Source organism: Halichoerus grypus, chromosome 10 (genome assembly GCF_964656455.1).
Source record: "Halichoerus grypus chromosome 10, mHalGry1.hap1.1, whole genome shotgun sequence".
NCBI lineage: Eukaryota > Metazoa > Chordata > Mammalia > Carnivora > Phocidae > Halichoerus > Halichoerus grypus.
In genome coordinates, this window is record NC_135721.1 from 76,649,181 (window position 1) to 76,664,021 (window position 14,841).

The window sequence follows — 14,841 nt, forward strand, 5'->3', positions numbered from 1 at the left end:
TGAATCTGACTACTCTAGGTACCTCACATTAAGTGGAATCATACAGTATTTGCCTTTTTTTGTCTGGCTTATTTCATTTAGCATAATGTTCATCCATGCTGTAGCCTGTGTCAGACTCTCCTCCCTTTATAAGGCTGAACTATATTCCATCGTATGTAGATACCACATTTTGTTTATCCACTCATGGACACTTGGGTTGCTTCCACATTTTAGCTATTGTGAATAATGCTGCTGTGAACATGTGTACAAATACCTCTTCAAGAACTGGCTTTCAGTTCTTTCAGATATATACCCAGACGTGGAATTGCTGGATCATACAGTGGTTCTATTTTTAATTTTTTGAGGAACCTCCATACTGTTTGCCACAGTGGCTACACCATTTTGCATTCCCACCAACAGGGCACAGGGGCTCCAATTTCTCCACATCCTTGCCAACACTTGTAGTTTTCTATTTCTTTGATAGGAGCCGTCCTGAGGGGTGCGAGGTGGTGTCAAGCTTACATTTTAACCTAAGACCATAATTTTAGGCACCTCACAATGACTTAGTGAGCCCCTGTGAAAATGGTCTCCTCAGGAAGGAGGCAGCAAACAAGCCGTGGGCAGCGGGCAGACTCCCAGGGGCCTGGGTACATCTTGCTCAGTTTCTTTTCCACAACCCTGGAGCCCCACACAGAGCAGGTTCCAGCAGCCTCTGCTTAACTAGGGGGCACCAGAAGGATGTCACTGTTAGAGAGACAAGCTGATGCAGGGACTCCCCCTGCAAGGGAACTTCCTCAGAGAAATGTATTTTCCCTGTTAACAGAAAGGTTCCTTATATTTTCTCCTGCAAGTATTAAGTTTACTCCTGCCTACTGGGAGAAGACGATTACTACAATGAGGGGAAAGGGGTTATAAGTGGACATAATCTATTTTAGTTCTCTTGTTTCAGCTACTTGGGTTCTTATGGGAATAAAGCACGAAAAATTATTTAAAAAATAAACCACAGGACAGGACTTCTGGCTTCCTCTGTGCCTGTGGCTTTGGCTTCCACTGTTGTAGCTGATGACTCAGTACATCACCTAAGATTGGACAGGTGACACCTCTCCCAGGTGTCCTCCCTAAGGGTCACCACTAGAATGGGTACATTCCAAAGATCATATAGAATCCTTCATTTTCACCTTTGTCTAGAGGAACAATGTATATATACATTGGGTAAAATTTTGGGTTTTGTTTTTCTGACTGCGTGGGACTTAAGAGAACAGGCAAGATGAGCTGCTTTCGCAAATGCAGTGACTCCCAGGTGAGAATGATTATGTCTTCTGTGAGGACATGGGCTTTGGTCACCTCCCTATAAACCCAAAGGACAAACCTTCCCTGCCTCCCCTCCACTCAGCCCACCCTGCGTTTGCACTGCCTGAGCAGCCGGTCCTGGGCTCAGGCCCACCCCGGCCCCCGGGGGGGTGGAGAGAGCTGGCAGGGAGCTTAACTTCTCAGAAACTCTGACCACAATGACCTCCCCCTGCAAAACCCCTGCACTGGCTGTGACGGCTGGTCTTCCTGCTAGGGCGCCAGACTCTCACTTCTCCGTCTTTGTGGTCGTTCCGAGAGTTCTTGGGGCCTAAAAAGACCAACACCTTCATGACTGAGGAGAATGACGCATCCTGTCTTTGATCAGTGAAGCAACTATGTGAAGTAAGGTAGGACGGGGCAGGAAAGCTGACCTGTGTTTTTATCTGTGGGCTGGAAGCATTCCCATTTGCCCTGCTTGCTCCCAGTCACCCGTTGGTCCTGAAATCCGTGCTTCTGGATAACTCCGGAAGTGAATGATTTAAAAAGTCTAGCAGGTGGCTGGCCCTTCATTGGAGGAATGGGACTCAAATGGGAAAATGGCCTGGGGTTCACGGGCTTTTTCAGGGGTGACCCTGGGTGACAGCTGGTTTACAGTGTTTGTCTTCAAAGAGAGGGGCTCAGCCACCCAGGAGTGGGCTGAGGCCGGTGCACATGGGAACAGCCCGCAGACATGGGCCTTTCTGGGAAGGAGGAGCCTCCTGGCTTTGTACCCCAGCTGGCCTTTCCTGTTGAGGGAAGGGGAGGCACTGACCTACCTGATCTCACATAATCCTCTCCAAAACCCTCCGAGGATACGGATTCTACAGATGACAGAACCTGCCCACCGCCTGGCTGCATGGCAGTGGGTGCGTTTCTGCCAGAGCCCATGTTGTCTCTCTCCGTGTGTTACCTTTCCTCATCACCCAGGACAACTTCCCAGCTTGCCACCCTCTACCCAGTGCTTCCTACTTAATGGCAGGACACTTAGCAGATGGCTAGGTGGATGTCATTTTACCTTAGAAACCACCAAATAAAGTTTCTTTGTCCCCTCACGTGGTAATGAGATTTTAAAAATAATTTCGTGCATTTCCTAAAAAACTCATTCCATTAGGAAATATCACCTTGGCAGCGTCATGAGATACTTGTTACTGGAAACCTTTTATCACAATAATCTTCATTAAGTGTCTCTATCAAGCATGTGGGCCTGCTTCCGGGAGTCACAACAGGAAAAAAATGAAAGAGCCCACAATCCCATCCTTTTGGGATTGAAGGTACCATTATATCAAATATCATGTGTTATATAAAGACATTTTAAAGGGTGCATTGTTTCCTCCTCTCAACCAGTCAGTCCACTGTGCCCAAGAAACTTTCAGGGCATAAAATATGATCACTGTGTCTTCAAAATGATGGTAATAAAGATTACACATATTTTTTAAGTCTTAAAGGCTCCAATTTTAGTTTCCTATTACCCAATTAATAGAATTACCTAGTTAATAAAATCTCAGAACCTTGTTTTTTCAGTAATATAACCAAGGATGCTGAGAAGGAAGAGGCCAGCCCCGCTGGTGTGAGTGGCTCCCATACAGCGAACTATGGAATCTGTGCATTGTGGTGCTTTGCAGGTTCAGAGGTGGGCTCATGCCTTAATGAATGGAATTAGAAACCACCTGTTCTCCTGTACTGCCCCAGCTAAAGGCAGAGAGAGCCAGAGAACTGTGGCATAGAGTGAGGGCAAGCCAGTCAACTATGGCTCGTGAGAGTCATCTCCCCAGCATGAGGCCCTGAAACCTACAAAGTCCCATCTGGTCCTGAGGCTGGGGATGCTGAAGCTCCGCGTCTCAGAGTACAAGAGGGGTCTGTCATGTGACACTGGAGTCAGCCATAGCCCGCCAACCTTCCCCTCTGGTATTTTAAGGGTTGGCTTGAAATCCAGGAAATGGGCCAAATCATCCTCCTGTCTTCTCCTCCTCCTCTTCAACCTGGGAGAGCAGGTGTGGGTAGCTCACTGTCTTTAGACCCTGCTCATGGAATAAGCAGGGACAGGTTCACCTTAGAGCAGAATTCTGGAGAGAATAATTCTCTAGCCAGCTCTGGGCAAACCCTAACCCTGGGGCTCATTTACATTCAGCTCCACCACAGCCTTCCCTCTGGCTTTTACCGGTGATGCTCTGGGAACCCACAACCGCACCCAAGTTAGGTAAGTATTCTTTCCTCTGCCTTTGCCGGGGGGCTTCTGGATGTCCAAGTTGAAGTGACTGCTGAATGTATTACAGAGCAGCTCAGAATCTGCAAGATGGTGGTTCACAATGAATCCCCGAGATTCTCAGTGAACAGTCGTCCACTAGGGCATGAGCCATAGCTCCAAGAACGCACAGGGCAGGGGAGTGGCTATAAAACATGGACTCTGGCCTTTGTTTTTCAAGTGTCAGCATTACACGTATAACTCCAATTCTATCCACCCCTCAGCAGGGCTGGTCTAAAGGGAAAACGATTGTTTACGTACAAGTACAGCGTATGGGCTTAAAATGGCGGCACCAGGAGCAGGGCTACTTCCACGAGGCTCAGTGCTTCCTCCTGTTTCCTAATGGGGGAGGGTGTTATCCACAATCGGCTCCCCTGCCCTGCTGAGGTCACAGATGGCCCTCTTGCTGGTCAAACTTTCCCTGTTGCCCTGTTTACCAGCAGCATATGTCACATTCTACCCCAGACCAACAGGTTCTCATGGCCCTAAACTCAGATCGGAGAGTCCAGATTAAGTCACATATGTTCACCACTCCCTTCTCCCTCCAGCCAAACGTCATGACAACAGAAAACAGACATAAAGGTGTTTCCCTTCTTTCAGATGGGATGCCCGGTCTGGTCATCTGCTCAGACAGGAAAAACCAGGGAGAGGGTTGATTGTATCAGATCTGTAACCATTACAAAAAGGTTACCAAAACCCTATCTCCTGACAAGATGGACATTTCTGCTCAAAGAACGAAAACAAATGCAGCCCAAGGACTGACTGTGAGCGCCATGGACCTGGTCTGGAATACCGCCTGGCCACACAGACCGTGGGACTCTTACAGGAACACACGGGGGCCACCAGAGCGCCCCCCCCGCCCCACCCTCTGAAGTGGGTGCGCACCAAGCCGAGAGGTGGCGCAGGCCTCACTTGCCTTTATGGTTGTGCCAGGACCGATGTCAGGCAGCAGGGACATCTCTGGGGGGCTCCTGGGTAGACCGTCGTCCTCAGAACTCATGCCGGTGTCATCTCCCCGCTTGGCAGGAAGGCCTCCCGGAGGAGGTGGCGGCCCCATTTTCACATTACACTGTATTTTTAGCTAGATTATAATAAAGAACATTTGCTCTTGTTTTCATCAGCAACTTTTTATCAACAAATCTTCCTGCTCCGATTCATTCAGGGGCTATTTTCAACGCCCCTGCCTGGGGCAGTGAGTAGACTGAATTGAAAAGAGTTGTCTGCCCCCAGCTCTCCTGCTCTCATCCTGAAAATGAGCAGTTACAACTTAGGATGAGTCAAGATCCAGTTGTAAGTAATTTGGTGTGTCCTGCATGCAATTATACTTCAAGATATGTCAAATAAACCAAGCAGAAATAATTCGAAAACTTCTCAACTCGTATTTGACGTATATACCCAGTGTCACTGCCAAGGAGAAGTTTACCTGCAGGGCTTTAATCCGGTCACACACATTTTCTTGGGAAAACACCCGCACAGGCCGAGGAGGGTCCTGTCCCGACTCAGGAATGAAAATACTGTCGTGTGACAGGGCCCGGCTGCCCAGCGCGGCCCTCGACTCCCTAGGATAAAAGAGGCACCATGAAACGCCACGCTCCTCCATGTCTCACGCAGGGGGCTCAGGATGAACAAGAGGGCTGGGGCCTAACAGCACAGCCACAATAAGCCTTCGGCTGCATTTATTTTTTGATGGCTTTTGACTCGGGTTTATCTCCGCCCTGTCAAATACCACAGTCAACGCTTAGGAGCACTATAGAGGTAGGCATTTTCCTGATGGCTCTGAAGGTTGTGTGAATTCTTTTTATTAATGGGAAAATCAGGGTTTGAGGGAGGTGTGATGTCCAAGACAGGAGGCCTGCAGAGAGGAAGGGCTGGTGGGGGGGCGAGGCGGGGTTGTGCGGAAGACTACGGTGGATGCCCGAGGAAGGTGAAATCATTCCTTGCGGGCAAACATGCCGTTCCTCGGTGGGCTAGAGGTCGTGTCTGCATAGCAGGCTGAGGGCCTGCCTGACAGAGGCATCCTTGCAAGGTGGTCCAAAACACACATCCAGAGGGTGGGTTTGAAATGAGAACTGCAATCTGTGAAGCCGTGCCCTGTTTTCATCACCTGCTATGAACGAGCTGTGTAATCCAGCCTGTGTGCCTAGGCCCTGGAGTACAGATGGTGGGCCCTTCTGTCATCCCCATCCCGGCCACTGCCCCAGCCCCGAGCTCGAGACTCCAATTAGGAACCGAACCCACAGGACATTCACAAAATGTCCTAAGAGGATGTGGGAGTTAGTTGTCAGATTTTCCTAGCAGCAGTGGCTGCCTGAACAATAGGTGGAAGGAGATGATGGAGACCCGATGATGAAGGAAGGAAAGCCTGCTCCCACAGGCACTGTGCATCTGTGCTCTATACTCCCCCACCCGCACGCCGCCCCAGGCATCCTGTCCTCTGCGAGGCATTAGGAACTCTTACGGGTGGTCCTGCTCCACTGCAGGTCACGTTGTGTTGGTTAATGATGTTTGCAACTTCCTCCTAGCTCACAGTAGTGAGTCTGCAAGTGGGGAACCCACAGGCTCCCAAAAGAATGTGTCCTCACTCTTCTGGGAGGGCATGAAGCCAAGTGAAAGAACCCAGCAGGCCCTCCCTGTTAACGGCAGCTCCTGTTACAAAGATCACATGCACACCTGTCTCTCCCTCCTACAGTGGGCAGCCCATGGCCACTCCCTTTGAAAACCATAACCACTGCCCCAACTCCTCCACTCTAGGTGTTAAGTAGGAGTTGAGACAGCATGAAAAGGCCTCTGCAAAGATACACTGGCAAAAACACAGAAGGTCATATGCTCAGGGACATTCACTACATTTACAGAAGGAAAAGACCACCAACAACCCAAATGGCCCTCAGTAGGTACCTGCATAAACCACGGAACATCATCTAATGGAGACTCTGCAGGTGACCATGTGGGTAAGGGAGCACAAGACTGCACCGAGTGGAAAATGAAGCAGAGTGCAGAACAATGCTTATGGCATATTAGCGCTATGTGGGGAAGGGGCGTATGAATATAGGTGAACATATGTGAAGAGGTATGTTGTTTGCTTACATTTTAAAACATAAAAATAGAAGGATAAGCAACAAATGAATAAAAATAGTTTCCGTTGGGGAGAAGGACAAAATGAGATTGGGAGACAGGGCGCCAAGGCATTTACTTACACATTCACAATTTTGTCTTTGAAACTATGTAAATATTTTATATAGTTAAAAGACAAAGTCAAACAAAAAGGGAAATAAGAGAATCTCTAAAACTAGAAAACAAACAGAAACAAACGAGCCTAATTTTATATTGTGTTGTTGGCATAACTGCACAGAGAAAAGAATGATTTCAAGTGATTTTAACTCAACATCTAAGTGATTTTTTTTTTTTTGAGAGAGAGAGAGAGAGAGGAAAGAGGGGAAGAGGGGGAGAGGGAGACAATCTTAAGCAGGCTCCACACCCAGCATGGAGCCCAACAAGGGGCTTGATCTCACAACCCGAGATCATGAGCTGAGCTGATATAAAGGGTTGGATGTTTAACTGACTGAGCCACCCAGGCGCCCCCAAAATGAGTTCTGGCTCTACATTCATAATAGGATAAATTCCAAGAACAAAAAACCAATCAAAGATATGAAATTATACTCAGTAGTCTTATTGGTAGCAGTACTGATTTTTAAAAATAGTACACAACAATCTTTATAGAACATAACCACTATGTGGGAAATTGGGGTAATGAGGTTATATTATATGAAGAAGAAAATGAGTAATTTTGTTAATATCACTAGGAATTAAGATTCCTAGCATAAGAGAACAGTGAATTCAAATAATCAAAGTAAAAATTTTGTCTTAAGTTTGAACTGGAAATATCAGTGAGTTATTTTTCTCTTAAAAAATAAAATGTATTTTTTAGTCCCTAATCTACTGAAGAAGTCTAGAAGCAATGACAGCCAGCTAGCAATCATCACCCCTAGCAGCCAGACTGTGGTCTCTGAAAACCATTTCATACCAAAAGGAACCGGGCCCATGTGAAGAGGTGGCTGATCGTAGGTCTAGGACAGGAAATGTACAAAATAAAGCTGGGATAGAAATCCCATTGTACAAGAAAGCAAGGAAGATTTCAAAGACAAATGGGGTCATGTCTAAAGAACTCGGGAGCTAATCTGAAGTGACTCCCAATAGTGTAAGATGAGGCACTGTGAGCATAAAAATGAATAAAGACTGTCATGGGCTAAAGCAAATCAAATATATAAAAATCCATGCATTCACAATGATATATACTAAAAAAAAAAAAAAAACAGAAAAGAAAAAGAAAAACTCATTGGTCAGTATTGGAAATTAGGGTACCAGCTAGGGTACCAGATTGTTACTCTGAAGGGTGATTGGTAAAAGGAGAACCAGGCATTATTCTGCCTTTCCTGGACATCTCGCATATTAGAGAAAGTAAGGAATTGAGGAAGGAAAGGTCTTCATGTAAGAATTCCAGCTAACACATGCAGAATGAGTGATACAATTAGAAAAACCACCATTTTGCAATAAAATAATGGATCTAGGCAATGATCATCAGCAGGTGTTGAAATCATTAGGTGAAGGTCTGTGGAGGTATCACACTGAGAGAGACCCCCTGAACCCACTGCTCAGTCTTAGTGTCATGAGAAGTGGGACAACCACATGGCATGTGCCTCATGAGGTGATGTGAGAGTAAGTACCCAGTACCATCTGAACCTAAATCTAATTAAATATCCAGATCCATCTAACACTTTACAAGAGGTTCAGAGACTATAAAAATGAGTTCAGTCATACCAAGAGAAAGCAAATCCAGAATGTGGGATATTTGGCAGAGACAATAACCCTGTTTTTTCCATCAGATCAATGACATGAAACAAAGTAGGGTGGGTGGGGAGGGGGAAGGAAAATCATTATAGATTAAGAGACTTAAAAAGCATAACAACACAGACACAATAAATGGGTGTCAGCCTTTTAAACCCCCAGGGTCCCATGTGGTTTGCCAGCATTAATGTCCCTTGGCAAATGGAACTCTTTTGCCCATCGTGATGGATGAGAAGTTGCTGCAGAATCTAGAAGGCACACAGACTCTCAAAGGCACTAAAAAGTGCCTCTAAGATTTTGTCCCTTATATAGTCAGTTAATTTATAACGAAGAAGCCAAAAATATACAATGAGGAAAGGACAGTCTCTTCAATAAATGGTGCTGGAAAAACTGGATAGCCATGAGCAAAAGAATGACACTGAACCCTATCTTACGCCATAAAAAAAAATGAAAATGGACTAAAGACTTGCACATAAGACCCAAAACCATAAAACTCCTAGAAGAAAACATATGTAGTAAGAAACCTTGACACTGGTCTTGGCAATAATTTCTTGAAAGCAAAGGCATCAAAAGCAAAAATAAAAAGTGAGACTATATCAAATTTAAAAGCTTCTGCACAGCAAAGGAAACCATCAACAAAATGAAAAGAAAACCTAAAGAATGGGAGAAAATATTTGCAAATCATATATCTGATAAGGGGTTAATATCCAAAATATATAAAGGACTCATATAAATCAACAGCAAGAAAAAAAATCCGATTCAAAAATGTGCAGAGGAATTAAATAGACATTTTTCCAAAGAAGACATACAAATGGCTAACAGACACATGAAAAGATGCTCAACATCACTCCTAATCAGGGAAATGCAAATCTCACACCTGTTAGAATGGCTATCATCAAAGTGATAAGAGATAAGTGTTGGGGAGAATGTGGAGAAGAGAAACTTTTCTGCACCGTTGGTGGGAATGTAAGTCGGTGCAGTCACTGAAGAGAACAGCATGGAGGCTCCTCGAAAAATTAAAAACAGAACTACCATAGGATCCAGCAATTCTACTTCTGGGTGTTTATCCAAAGGAAATGAAAATAGGATCTTGAAGAGGTATCTGCCTTCCTATATTCACTGCAGCATTATTCACAATAGCCAAAATATGGAAATAATCCAAATGTCTATCAACAGATGAATGGATACAGAAGATGTAGTATGAATGTGTGTGTGTGTGTGTGTGTGTGTGTGTGTGTGTGTGTACGTGGGATATTACTAAGTCATGAGAAAGGGGGATATCCTGTGGTTTGTGACAACATGGATGAGCCCCAAGGGTGTCACACTAAGTGAAACAAACAAGAAAGAGAAAGATAAAAACTGTATGATCTCACTTATATGCAGAATCTAAGAAAGTCAAACTCCCAGAACACAGAGTAGACGGTGGTTACTAGGGGCTGCAGGGTGGGGGAAATGGTACAAAGTCCAGTCATAAGATGAAGAAGTTAAGGAGATCGACAGCACAGTTTGTATGGCACAGTCTTATAGCTAATACTCTTGTATTACATACTTGGAAATTAAGAGACTAGATCTTAAATATTCTCACCTTAAAAAATAAATAGTAATTAGGTGACATGATGCAGGTGTTAGCTCTAGGGTAGTAATCAATTTTTAATATATATGGGTATTAAATCAACATGTTATATGTCTTAAACTTCCACAATGTTATATATCAATTTTCTTCCAATAAAGTTGGGGGAGGAAAAGATCTTGTCTCATCCTCTGTGCTGCTCTCTAAAAGCAGTGCACTTCCTGGGCCTCATCAGACCCCACCCTTAAGTTTCCTAGCCCAGCATCGCTCCAGCAAAGATTTTTTTTTTTTAAGATTTTATTTACTATTTATTTGAGAGAGCGAGCGAGCACAGCAGGGGTAGGAGCAGAGGGAGAGAGAGAAGCAGATTCTCCGCTGAGCAGGGAGCCCGACCTCGAGATCATGACCTGAGCCGAAGGCAGCCACTTAACCGGCTGAGCCACCCAGGCACCCCTTCAGCAAACTTTTACCAGTAATTGAGGACCTGGCCCCTGCCAGGTGCTGGGAACATAAAGATAAAAAGGAAACTGTCCCCACTGTCGATGGGCTCCAGGGACAAAGAGGAAACACAAGTGGACCGGTCATCTCTCACACACATACACACACACCCCGCTCCCCCCTCTGCTGTGATCCTGTTCTCTGGTTGGAAGGGCCATTGTATGTTCTGATCAGAGATAGGGTGTGGGTGGGAGTGAGTGTTATAATTTCCCTGGGGCTGGTCCAGTGAAGACATTGAATAATTAGCAATATTATCACGATAATGTCTTGTTCCCCCAGAATTTGGAGCACACTGCCTCAAAAAACGCGTGCACCACCTGTCTTCCGAGCTCTTCATGAAGTATAATGTGGGTCCTTCCTGCTCCCTGCCAGCACCAGGAAAGAAAAACAAAAACAAAAACCCTGAAAGAAAAAACTTGAATCTTTCCGCTTCAGTCATTTGGTGCCACCAAGTGGTCAATGTAATTTCTACTCCTCTAAAAACAGGCGAGGAGCCTGGGGAAGAAGGAGGGGACCGGACAGCATCACTGGGATGCTGAAGCTTGTGACCCCATCCCAGCGAGGTCTATTCCCCATTCCCAAGGGTCATTATATCTTCTGTGGAATTTTATTCTCAAACTAAAACAAACTATGTTTGTTGCATGGCAACAAATCTGGGTTTTTTTTTCCCCTTTTATTCACAGATGTAACTTCTGGAATCACTGAAGCATGCATAATGTAACTATATTTTGGTGAAGTACAAGTTATAGAAATAAGGATTACTTCACACTAGATTTCCCCAAGTTTTCATACCTATTGGTTCTGTTGTAGCCAACAAGATTTTTGGATGATTTTTCCAAGATTTAACAGCAAGAAGACTTCCCCCACCCCTCTCTCCTTCTAATGGAAAATCTTCTTATTAGATAACTCAAAGTTTAGGCTTAGAGAGATGCATTTTCCTGGTATAATATCTACGTCCTCAAAAGAGTGCTGAGTCAAATAAAATCATGGCTTGTATTCTAACCTTGCAGCTTTCAGTTGCAGGGCAATGGGCAAGTTCTCCAAAGTTTCTCTAAAGCTTGGTTTGCTCATTTATAAGACAGTAACTCTGACCTCCTCCCCCACAGTGATTGTAGACTTTTAATAAACACAGCACTTGGCACAAAGCAGGTACCTGATAATGTTTTCCCACAACTTTCTCCATCCCTATGTATGAAAAGACAGAAAATACAACTTCTTTGGAGGAACCTCCAGTGGAATTCCCTAGGAGGGAAAGAGGCTCAGAAATCCAGCCAGTTACCAGGACAATGAGACAGAGTATTTGGGTCCTCCTGCGCCCCCACCTGCTTACTGGGGCACAGGAGCCTGAAGGACGGGCAGGGCAACTTACTCGAGCTCATCCTCTGAGTCATAGCCCACTGGCCCCGACTCGACGGCAATCACTTCACTCTTCGCCTGACACTGTTTCCAAGCGCTATTTCCTGTGGCAGACGGCGATTCCTTTCTCTTCTTTTTCCCGAAGAATTTCTTAAATGTCTTGAACTTGGACTTTTTCTTTCCTATGCAGAAAGAACGCATGTGAGCACTTGCCGAGCATGTGTGAGGTGTGCACCATGCATCCATTATTTGCTCCTGCAAGTCCCTTTTCCACACAGAAGTATGTGAAGTACACAGAAGACCGTTTTGGCACATCTGAAAAAATCGATCCCACGACCCCGTGATCATGACCTGAGTGGAAATCAAGACTCGGACGCTTCACCGACTGAGCCCCCCAGGCGCCCCTGCATGCTTCTTTTTTTAATTGCTGAGTAATAGTCCATTGTACGAACGAGAGCAAGTTTTAATATCTAAAATATACATAGCGGATAGCAAAAAGTCCTGGTGAGGTAAAGGCCATGTGTAACTCAAATTATTTTTCTGAATAATCCTCAACTGCTTCATTTCTCATGAACGTGTGCACCAAGGACAATCAGAGGAGACCCAAGCTCGTGGTGCTCGCTGGCATGCTAGACGCCAGGAGGAGCTAACAACTTTTGGTGGAAAAGAAAACGTCAAATGGTGGTGGCAGCACTGATCCCCCACCCCCCGCCATGCTTCCTGGATTGTTAGAATTTATGACACTTTGAAACATTTTGTGATCTCTTCTCTGATGCTTCCTTTATTCTCACCCACAAATTCTATCACGCTCAGGATCCTGTGACGTCACATGAGCAGCTCAGAGAGCTTCGTTCCTTTTCTTCTGAATATTTATGAGAACTAACAACAGAAGGATATAACAGCAGAGATCACCAGGATACTGTCTAACATATCCTGAACATTTGTTAAAACAATTTATTAGTTTTATAAGTAAACAATTTTGTGGGCTTTTTTTTTTTTTTTAAAAATGTTATCTGAGAGAGACAGCAGAGCGAGAGAGAGCGAGCGAACGAGTGAGCATGATCAGGGGAGAAGGATAGAGGGAAAGGGAGAAGCAGACTCTCTGCGGAGCAGGGAGCCTGATGCGGGGCTTGATCCCAGGATCCTGGGATCATGACCTGAGTTGAAGGCAGACGTTTAACCGACTGAGCCACCCAGGTGCCCCAAGCTGACTTCCTTTTTTAAAAAAACACAGTATCTTTATATTTATATGAATGTCCCCTTGGGAAGTTTACATGATCTTGCCTTAATGTGGAGAACTACTTTAGATTACTCTAGCTGGGGGTCCTTATATTACCTTAGGTGGGGCAGATCCCTGCATAAGGGGAAATCAGTCCTATAACTCAGTTTTCTTAGCTTCTAGTGGAAGTTTCCTTACCTTAACAATCATAAAATGTTTATGTTGCTAACTGATGGTTCTCAATAAGAGTTTATTATTTGGAAAGACTCTTAAGAATTTTCTGCATTTGCCAGGATACCATCTGGCCTTTGCCTAGCTGACACACAAGTTTGCATCCCTGAAGCTCTGAACACACATGCAGCCTCACTGCCCTCTGCGGTCAGAGATGCTGTTTCTGGGTTAATGAACAAGAGTGGCTACGAAGACCCCGAGGGTAACCGCTGAATACTCCTGTCTGAACTGCAACTGGTCAGCCAGCCAGCCAACGAGCCAGCCACTGGGGCCTGTCCCTGTTAGATCTGTTCACCCTCTAGGCTGTTAAATTCAATTTATTTAATGGTCACAGGAACTATTTGGATCTTTTCCTTCTCAAATCTGTTTTATGAAGTTATGTTTTTCTAGGAATTTGCCTATTTTTCCAAATTTTCAAATTTACTGGCATACAGTTATTAAGAATATCCTCGTATTGTTTTAGCATCTGCACCCCCTGTAATAAAGCCCCCTTCCTCAGCTCTGATATTATTTGTGCCTCCTCATTTTCCCTTGATCAGCTGTACCAGAGATCAATTAATTTTATTTGCCTTTAAAAAAAGTTGGCTTTGTTAATTCTCTTTGTTGAATGTGATTTATCTTTTCATTGTATTAATTTCTGTTCTAATCGTTATCCTTTCCTTCCTCCTACTTCAGATTTACTGTGCTATCTTTTTAAACTTCTCGAGATGAGTACTTGGCTAATTAATTTTTAGGCTTTTTGTTTGTTTTTATAGTACACACATTTAAGGCAATACATTTCCCCCTAAATCTCTTTTAGCTGCATCCACATGTTTTGATATACTTTTATTGTTGTTTGGTTGAAATATTTTCTAATTTCCATTATAATACCTTCTTAGACCTAAAGGTTATTTAGATAAGTAGATCTTAATTTCCAAGCACTTGGAGATTTTCTTAGTATCTTTCTGTTATTGATTTCCAGCTTAAGTGCACTGTGGTCAGAGAGTATCTGGGTGATTTGAAACCATTCAAATGTGCTGAGATTTGCTTTACAGCTTACCATAAATTTGTAAATGTCCCCAGTGTGCTTGACAATAAAAATAACCCACTCTGACTGCAGATTTTATTTATTTTTATTTAATTGTCAATTTTTCCTCTACAAATTTTAACATTACAATGGTGCAGAGAAAGGTACAATTATTATCTTGCTGGAGAATTGAACCTTTTGTGAAAGGGCACTCTTTATTTTTAGTGATGCTTTTTGCCTTAAATTTTATTTTGACTGCTTTTAATATACCTACTGAAATTCCTTTTTCCTAGTGTTTACAAGATGTGTGTTTTTCTGTCCTTTCACTTCCAACTTTTCTGAATCCTTCTATCTAGGACTTAAGAGTTTTAGAAATCTAATCTGATGATCTTTAACTTCTAACTGGAAAAATTAATGTAATTAGTCTACTTAAACTTACTGTAATTACTGCAACGTTAATAAAAAAGTCTGCATCTTATATACTTTTCTTTAATCTCTTTTTCTTGTTGTCTTTTGGATTAGCTGACTTTTTTTTTTTTTTTTTTTTTCATTTGCGAGAGAGACGGAGA

At 43.9% G+C, this 14,841-nt stretch overlaps 1 protein-coding gene across 4 annotated transcripts in view; it reads right to left on the bottom strand.

Annotated features, from left to right (window-relative positions):
- CRACDL (CRACD like) overlaps window positions 1–14,841 on the bottom strand; it is a 137,314-nt gene that overhangs the window by 32,562 nt on the left and 89,911 nt on the right. For all 4 annotated transcript variants that reach the window (XM_036110742.2, XM_078056656.1, XM_078056653.1 and 1 more), the window contains exons 3-5: window positions 11,830–11,998; window positions 4,974–5,109; window positions 4,467–4,631 (exon numbers count right to left, since the gene is read on the bottom strand). In XM_036110742.2, the coding sequence (XP_035966635.1) occupies window positions 4,467–4,631; window positions 4,974–5,109; window positions 11,830–11,998 (470 nt within the window). The remainder of the gene's footprint in view (window positions 1–4,466; window positions 4,632–4,973; window positions 5,110–11,829; window positions 11,999–14,841) is intronic.